This window comes from Coffea eugenioides, chromosome 4, assembly GCF_003713205.1.
Source record: "Coffea eugenioides isolate CCC68of chromosome 4, Ceug_1.0, whole genome shotgun sequence".
NCBI lineage: Eukaryota > Viridiplantae > Streptophyta > Magnoliopsida > Gentianales > Rubiaceae > Coffea > Coffea eugenioides.
In genome coordinates this window covers 19,442,796-19,452,464 of record NC_040038.1, presented here as the reverse complement: position 1 = coordinate 19,452,464, position 9,669 = coordinate 19,442,796, and the positions used below count along the sequence as shown (strand labels likewise).

The 9,669-nt window shown below is 38.7% G+C and overlaps 1 protein-coding gene across 1 annotated transcript; it reads right to left on the bottom strand.

Moving 5' to 3' along the window:
* Window positions 1-4,945: 4,945 nt before the first annotated feature.
* LOC113769182 (disease susceptibility protein LOV1-like) lies at window positions 4,946-7,775 on the bottom strand. The gene has a single exon (XM_027313650.1). The coding sequence runs from the start codon at window positions 7,773-7,775 to the stop codon at window positions 5,103-5,105; it is 2,673 nt and encodes an 890-aa protein (XP_027169451.1). The 3' UTR covers window positions 4,946-5,102.
* Between the last annotated feature and the right edge of the window lie 1,894 nt (window positions 7,776-9,669).

The window sequence follows — 9,669 nt, the reverse complement described above, 5'->3', positions numbered from 1 at the left end:
ATTGTAAAATGAGTTTTTGATCCATCGAAGTGAGCAGTGTGTACTTTATCGCACTAGCCGTTCGAGTGGTGACTTGCGTGAATCATTTTTCTCGTGAATCCTTAATCTAAGAGTAGTTACGTCGTTGGGTGAATCCCTCGGCACTTGAATCAACTACAATAATCTTTGAATCTAAATGTAGTTACGTCGTTGGGTGAATCCCTCGGCACTTGAATCAACTACAATAATCCTTGAATCTAAATGTAGTTACGTCGTTGGGTGAATCCCTCGACACTTGAATCAACTACAAAAACGTCGATTCGTGAATCTCTCGACAAATTTTATTACGGGTATATCTCGAGTATACTGCGTCGGTAGACGAAGTTCGGGCCCGAAGCGGAGGTATGAACGGTGACGGGTTAGGATTAAAATAAGTGGATCTACATGGACTATAAGTAGTGAAAGTTGACGGAGGGTCAACTACGATGAATGGTGATCAAGCGAGGAAAATGGCTCCTGAGAGCCCCTGTATCCTACATTGTGCTGTTATACGCTTTCCTAACTGTTCAGCTTGTTTAAGTTATTGCTCGTTGATTGATTTACGTGACTGCATGTTTTGGGGCACCACTGAGCTTTAGCTCACCCCATGTTTATTTGTTTTCCTTACAGGATGTGAAGTTGAAAGTATTTGAGCAGCTTATATTTCTTATGGTTGTACCTGAACAATTTGAATGTAATTTTCGGTTTGTAACGGATCCTAAGCTAAGCATTGTACTTTTCGTTTTGGATTGCCACTTGAAGCTGAAAAAGTGTAATCTCTATTTCTAATACTCAACTTGTACGCTTGTATTAGTATAGTATATCCTTAGCTTTTGCGAGCGTCGCTGGAAGTGTTTAAGAACTGTCGATTGGCTAAGTTTTATACTGTTATCTCTGAAGTTAATGTGGTGGTAGAAATCGATTTATTTTCGGAAGGATCTTTATTGTAATAGCTTAAGTTAATCGTCGGAAGATTTTAGGTTGGATTGCTTACGTGAGTCCTGGCGAGAGCTGGGCAGACGGCCCGCCAACCCTCTGGTTCGCCTTAGGGGGAAGTGGGGTCGTCACAGGATGGATTGTTATTTATGTGATCCCGCCTTTGCATTACATTTGGAAGGGGGATATTAACCCTAGAGCTCGCGTCGGTTCTTCATCAAACTCCCCTCCCAAACGGAGCACTAGCATACGTGGCATACGCTTTATTTTTTAATCCCTCATTTATTTTTTTCTTTTAGTGGCTTGTTTCATGCCACTCTTCCCTAATTAGGATTAGGCGACCCACTTGGATGTGTGGATCGCCGACACGATGTGTGCGGTAGGCATGATCCAAAGGGTTACTCAATCTTCCATTTCAAGCCTTTGGGCTTGATAGCCTTTTAGCTTTTAGTCGAAGGGTTGAGGATTTTTGATAGATTCACTCAGACATGTAGCCGTGAGATGATGTGGCGTAGCAGTGTCTAGGAATCGCTTCGAGCCACCGACAAAGAACCTTGGATTTGATGGACCTTTGGTTTCCAAGTCTGAAGGCTCGGAGACCGTGAAACCTATCGAGTCTAGATGCGCATTAGTGAGCCAATACCTCAGCATCCATGATACTTTAACCTAGGTAGAGTTCTGCCTTACCAGTACTTATTGTGGAATAAAACCCCACAACCATGGAGCTCGTGGGAATACCCGCGAACCCTTTGGCTCCGTGGGCTCGTCGAGGTGGGATTGCTTTCGGTTATTTTAGATCTAATGATGACTATAAAATCGTCATGTTTTTTGGGAGTGACAAGGTTAACAATGATGCTTATCTCGATGTTTTTAGTCTGAGGAGCGGAACTTGGAGGAGAATCGATGTTCTGTGTGATCGTCCTGCTGATGTTAAAGGGGTGTTTCTGAACGGTGCTGTACATTGGTTGGGGGAGTGTGATGGTTCACTGATTATGTCTTTCGATTTGAGTTCTGAGGAATTTAAGCCTCTGCCTGGGCCTTCTTCTCCTCCAGAAGATTCTTTTTTCGATCGTATTGAAGTTTTTGGTGGATGTCTAGCAGTGGTTGCTTCACGGGTTATTCTACTGAAGTTTCGATGATGAATAGGGGTTTTTATATGGATGTTTGGATGATGAAGGAGTTGTGCAGAGTCTGACAGGAGAAGCTAAGAGGGACTTGTTGGTGACTGGCATTGGAAATGCGTTTAGGGATGTTACGGGCTTTTGCGAAAGTCTTGTATCGCCTATTTTCTACAGTCAGAAATGGAACCAACATAAACTTGACGGTTGGAAATCTATGCGTGGTTATATCTATGATAAAAGCCTATATTCAATTATGTGTTAATCTTATTTAGATAGTCATTAGATCTTAGTGGCTAGATGGTTGCCCATCTGGATACCCTGTTTCCCTTTTGAAAATGTTTCAGTATTGATTTTTTCATACTTTTGTCGAAGTTACAATGATTTGACAAGTTTGTACTAGATGTGTTGTGTAATACTAGCTGATTGTATCATACCAAAGCACCGGAGACCAACATTTCACCCTGGAATTCTACTCTTTCTCTTGCAAACAACTGGTTTTGGGGAAATGTTGCTTTCCCGTCTACATGTTTTACATTATAAAGAAAACACCCTGCCTGCGTAATTTCTACTCTTCATCTGTCTATCGTAACCAGCACTATCCATAACTTCTCCCCACCCCTACGTCTGATCCTGCGAGCAAGCCACTCTTGAAATTTTGGCATTCCTTTTGACTATTTATGGACAGGACCCTGCTACTGTGGAGTTTTCGCGAATTTCTTTTGCTCACCCTTATAATGCTACGACTTACCACCTGTTTGGTTGCTGCTAAGGAATGGCAATGAGAATCACTATGAAAGGGACTTTTGCTCACAACTAGTTTGGGGAAATGTTGCTTCACATAGAACACATCAAAGGGATTTTCCTATTTTAAGGATGAGTAAAGGTTTCTTTAACTAATAACTTTCATGTCTATACCCTGTGGAGTATTCAGCTTGCCAGGAATAATTTTATCTTCAGGTTGAATCGGCTGATTCAAATGGTCGAACTACAATCTGATTTATACTTTGGATTGATTGAATTTAAAAATCGATGAGAACCATGTGAACCGTTCGAATAGAAATGAACCGTTGAACTAGTATTTTTTTTTTTTTTTGTTTTTTATCTATTAAATTGAAAAAAAAAAAAAAGAATAGGTTCTTAATTAATTCCAAAGACTAGTTACTAAGTGCCTCACTCACTCACTTTCTTCTCATCTTTTACTTCTTATCAAGTTTTCATATCTACTTTCTAGTTTCTTGACTTCATCCAGATTCCAAGTTTCTCTTTTTTTTTTTTTTAACAAAGTTGCAATGTATAATTCCTAAATACATGGTTTAAAGTTTAAATTCACAATATCTAATTCCTAAATATATGAATTTTGTTTAATTTCAGAATATTGTAGTATTTTTGGGTAAGATTTAAAATTATATTTTGGTAGGTACAATTGAGATTAAATTTATATGTTTGTACTTGCGAGATTTGGTAAATAAAACCTACTGGTTTATATTAAGTCCTTTAGTGCCATATACCTTGAACCAAGTTCCAAACTGCTCTACATTGAGTGGATGTTTTTCCTTCATCCATGTGATCCAATGACCCGACGATGAGATCTGAGCAAGAGGGATGTTTTTGCCTTGCATAATAGAAAATCTGCACATTTTGCGATTGACTAACTTTATGGAAGTTTGACTCTTTTTTTTTTTTCCCGAAGAATTGAACTGAGTTTTTGTGCCGATCAGCTGCTATGCATGCTACTGATTCATGATTTGAATTAGCCTGGTTGTGTACTGAAGCTTAGAATCTTGCCCTGCCAATTCTTAGATAATGGCATTTCTCATATTGGAATTTGTAATGGCATTCCTTACAATTAGCTTGGTTGTGCACTGAATTGGCCCAGTTGCAAAATGGCATTTCTCACGTTAAATACTTCAAAGATGGAGAAATATAAATTTAAATGCCTTAGCCCTCCTTTTTTGGTGTTGTTCATGGCATGTTGCTATCTTTTAGGGCATTACCTTCATGAATTTTATACTTTAAAACTGTTTTTTTTTTTTTTTTAACTTCTTCTACTGCTTAAAAGGTTCCTTGATATAATTTCAGCTGTGAATAATTTGGGAGCATTTGTTGACTTCAACTTTGCATAGTTAAGCAAAGTTGCTTTTCTGCTGTTGATTTAGTTAAGCAAAGTCTTAATGTCTTATGGAGATACAATATGAAGTGGATAGAGTTGCAAAGCACTTGAATGTAATGTTGAATATATATTCTTGTATGGAAATGCACAATGCATAGATACCAAGTGTTAACATGTGACAGCACTTCAGCCCTTGTAGAATAGGTTGGTGTGATGAATTTCAATTGAACAATTTGAGTGTGTTTGGATAGCACTTTTAGGATAATTTTTTTTTTAAAAAAATACTATAGCACCTTTATAATGTGATAATGTGAGATAGAAAAAGGTGATTAAAAAATATGTTTATGATGTAAATAAATAAAACTGTGTAAATAATAAAATACATGTTTGTTGCTTTGATGATGCATATTTTTTTTATGGTAATATCTACTCTTTGCTTAAATTGTATATCTACACTATGCCTTTTATTTCCTTATTCTCTTTTTCGGTGTGGACAGCATTGGAAAAATTAGAATCAACCAAATAACTCTACATATTTTTATTGATTTCGACATTTAACTGTTTTTTTTTAAATTACTACTTGTATTAATATGATATATGCAATGTAAATTTATAGAAAGACAAATTTCGGTGTAGGCACTGTTAGTTGCCCAAAATATCATGAATAACAAAAGAGTCATTCCTTAACAAAGCAAGCATTGAAGTGGTGAGATTTCAAATAATTAAAAAAAAAAAACAAAGGACTTAAAAAGCTTGTGAATTGGGGAAAACAAATACGGAAACATTCTTTTTATTTATGTATTTTGATAAAAACTTGAAATAATTTTATTAATCACTACACGACATACCTTCCATTCTATGCGCGAAATACAAATACCAGGTTGCATTCTCCGTTTGATCTTCTTTCCTTCTGCGAGTCAAAATATTCTGAGATTAGGGACACGGGATACCAGGTCCGCATCAAGCCCACTGATGAAATCTTCTGGCATGTCCACAAGCTCGAGCGCATCAAGACTAGATATGTGCTTCAGCTCTTCCGGCAATTTCTGTAATTTGCGGCAGTCCCTGATTCTCAGGCACCGAAGCTGTGGCAGTGCACCTTTCTCCACCTTTATTTCATTCATGAGTCGGTCCTTGAGCACAAGGAATTTCAATTGGTGAAACCCATGCCTAGAAATGACCATATGCCTAGAAATGGGTCCCCCAAATTGAAATTTCATTTTGAGGAACGACAGCTGTCCCAACTTCTCCAGTACTGGCATTGGGTCATCATCGAGAATTACGTATTTCAAAGACAAGCGAGAGAGATTTGGAGGGAAATCAGGAGGCAGCATTGTCCAATTGGATAGCTTAAGCTCTGTTACATGACGGAGCTTAGAAAATCCACCTTGAGATCCTGGATTTCCCGAATACCGACAAAGACGTAACGTCTTTAGGCTTCCAACCTCAGATAAATGCAGACAGAGTTTGTCTATGTCTGACCTGTCATCCACCCAAATCCCCAGTTTCTGAAGACTTGTCAGAGTTATCATGTCATTATGCATGATATCATCAAAGCGTATGCGTGACAAAGTCTGGAGATTCCTCAATCCTTCAATCTTAAGAGGCACATCACATTCCATATAACGCGCATATAGATGCCGTAAACTTTCAAGCTTCCAAATGAAATTTGAAACTTTCACTCTCTGATTTGGGCCTTTCCTTGTCCGTATGTCAAGAGTTTGTAGGTATCGCAAGCAACCGACGGAATGAGGGAGCCTTTCAATGTGTGTGTCTCTTAAATTGAGGTACCTTAGAAGCCTGACTTCACCAATTCCTTCTGGCAAATTACCCATCCCAGCATTCTCAAGGTCTAGTATCCTGAGCTTTTTGAAACTTTTGAAGCTAAGACTAAAGTTTTCCCCGAAACTGCGGATATTGAAAACAAGTAGAGACCGGAGAGGAGGGGTCGAAGACCCAAAATAATTTTCATCCAGAGGGAGACTATGAACAGCAAGGTACCTGGATTTGGCTGATATTTTATCATCTCTGGTGCCATGGATTTGAAAAAAAATTTCATCCTCTGCCTTTCTGATTGCAAGCTCTCGCAGTAAATCATGGACTCTGCAGCTTTTAATCCTCTTATCAACCGTCATTTCCGCCACCTGGACCATATTTCTGCTACAAAGTCGCTCCACATCTTCATATGCTGCAGTTTCCTCCAAATTTTTTGCATCTCTTTTCTGCATTATTCCCTCAGCAACCCACATATGGATCAACTTGTGCACAGAAATCACGGAGTCTTCCGGAAACAAACCCAAATACAAAAAGCAAAATTTCAGATTGGCAGGGAGGTCTGCATAACTTAATTCCAGAATTGCCCCTGCTTCACTAATTTTCCCTGCTTCACTCTGGCTCCTTGATAGGTATGCGCCAAAGTTGTTGAGAACGTTCTCCCATTCAGTATTCGACTTATTCTTGCCTAGTAGCAGGCCACCTATAACCGTTATGGCCAGTGGTAGACCGCCACATCTCCTTGCAATCTCTCTGCCTACTTCTTCCAAATCCGAAGGACACCCAGCATTAGCTCCGTGGCCTAAGGCCTTTTTGAGAAACAACTGCCAGCTGTCTTCCTGCCCCAAAGTTTTCAACTCATACGGGTGTCTATAAGCATCAGCGTGTTGGGCAACATCCCGATTGCGACTTGTAAGTAGCACTCTACTTGATGTGCCAACATCAGGAAAGGCCCTCCTGGCAAGACAATCCCACGCTGCTACCTCCCATACATCATCAAGCACCACAAGATAACATTTGTCTTGTAGATCTTGATAGAGCCTTCGTTCCAAGTCTTCCTCTTCCATCTTTTCCAACATGTCAAGTAGCTTATTAGTTATTGGATTCAGTTGCTTTATGATTGCCCTCAGCATCTTTTTGTAATCGTAGCTTGAAGAGACACATACCCAAGCACGGCAGTTGAATCTCTCCCTAACATCAGCATGGTTATAAACTTTTGTGGCTAGAGTTGTCTTACCAGCACCTCCCATGCCAATGATTGAAACGACGCGGCGGTTTCTGTCCTCTTTCAAAAGTTCTGCCACCAGCGATTTTGTTATCTCCCCGAAGCCCACTACATCCTTTTCGTCGCTGAAAGGAGAGGATCGCCGGATCCATTGAAGCTCTTCCCCACGCGTAGTCGTTCCCCCTTCAAGATTTTTGATACCATACTCTTCGCGGCTATCAGCAATCTCCTTGAGCCTCATCCGTAAGGATTCAATCTCTTTGCCTATCTTGTAGAGGTTCCCAATTTTCAAGGGATAATACGTCAATTTGGTGACGAGTCCCTTGTCCTTTGTGAAGAACTCAACTTTGCTGGCAAAGATCTCGATGACATCCTCCGCATCGTAGGCAGCAGCTCTGATTTCAGAAACCCAGTTGCGGATCCTCTCTTCTTCAATTTGCTTCTGATCAGCATCTTTCAGGAAACACCTCATCCGGACCAGATCATTTTGAAGCCTCTCAACTTGTCGTCGAACGCCTTTCAGGAAAACAATTTTTTGAATTAGCAGATCGCCAGTTCTCTCAATAACAAAAGAGAGAGCAGGGTCAGCCATCTAATCTAAGAGAGGTTTGCTTCTCAATAAAAGAGTAAGAACCAGACAGAAATGGAGGAGAGGCTCTTATCTTTCAAGTGCAGTTGCAAAGCCAGATTAATATCTGCATCTGTTTTTCTAGACATTCTTATAAAGCAGAAGTGGCAGAAGTGGTAAGGAATCAATGACTTTACAAGAAATCTATATTCAGTTTGTACGTAAATGATGATTCCAATCGTATGTTCTTTAACTCTGCTTTACAAGCACTGGGTAGGGGATTTCACGATAACAAGTTACCTTATAGCATATTTTCAACACAACATAACCAAGTCACCTTTATAGAGGGGAAAAAAAAAAGATGGTGTAAGATTCCTATCTCAATCTTCAACTTGATTTTCCATCATTTACCTCTGCCTTTTTCTTGATTGTCAATTTCTTTTTCTTTCTTAAAACTTGATTTTCTGCTTCATTGAGAACGGACCAAAATAAATAAATAAATAAATAAAACCAAATTAAATGAAAGATGTGCATTTTGGTATCACTACTACTATACTTGCTAAGATGTTTAGCATGCTAACTACAATATTGCCAATATTTGGCTTAACAACTTGGCTACAATATTGTACTAAAAGTTTGCAGATTTTGAAAGAAGTTTGTTTAGCCAATCAACATACCCAATTACAACAATGAAGAACATATTATATGATATAATTTACAGGTGGAAATGGAATTTATCAAACTAATATGCAACTCTATATCTTGTCTATAGGTAAGGAATCAATAAATTTACAAGATATCTACATTCAGTTGGTACGTAAAGGATGATTCCAAGTCTCCAACCTCACCCTCCTGCTTACTGAATCGAATATTTGCCAATGGTCCAGTTGTCGTTTTGTTCTGACTGATCTTAGAAGAGACCTGCGATTCCATAGTCCCATTTTTCCTTCCGGTTTTGTCCTCCAGCTTCTTAAACAAGAGCAACTACTCCAGTCAAAAGAAAGCCGGTTTTGATTTAAATGGATTTACATTAATCAGGTTGTGAGACGTGGGAAATTCTCAAAAAACAGAAAAAAGAAGGGCAGATTGCTTGTTTTAGGAGAGTGCCATATAAAAAATTATTTGGTACGCAAAAGGCTACAATCAACTTTATGCCATGTTTCCAGGTCCAAACAGCAATAGCTTACACAGTTTCTTTAGTCCAAATTTTTTACCCTTCTCTTTTAAGAATCGTAAAGCAGCCCAGAATTCAATTCTCTCTTAACCTACAGTGTCAGCCTCTTTAATACCATATACAAAATTCGTTTCTTTGTCTTTCAAATATACCCTTCTGTTAAACTTTCAGCTTTCTCCTTAACAGCTTATGAAGATAAGAATCTTCAACAGAACATGATAAGAATGAGCGAGTTTAGGGGGAAAACTATTAGGCACTGATAATAACTTAAGCTTTGTAACATTACTCAGATTTGAAAGTCCAATCAAAGATGGATTTTCCCGTCTTTCATGGCATAACAAACTCCACAGATACATCGAACTTTCAATTGAATCAAAAAGTTCATTACTTCTTGACCTTCCATCTATCCAGAAAATTTAGCAACATTAATTTGCTATCAATCTATCAAGATGCACATTGCATAGAGCTCAGAGACTCTTCAATGTTTCAAACTTTAGTGGTACACCTCGACTAGTGTCATGGACATAAAACTTACTGCAAAATTTTTAAGCTTCCATAACACATTTGGTACCTCCACTACTGAATGTCAAGAGTTTGCAAGCAACCTAAAGCAATTGGAAGCCTTTTGATTTCTGTCCCTCTTAAACCAAGATACCTTAGAAGATTAACTTCACCAATTTCTTCAGGTAAATACGGGATATTCATATCCTCCAAATCAAGCACTAATTAATTTTAAACTTGCAA

Coding starts and splice junctions, on each gene's coding strand:
- LOC113769182 (XM_027313650.1), bottom strand. CDS start 7,775: ATGGCTGACCCTGCTCTCTCTTTTGTTATTGAGAGAACTGGCGATCTG.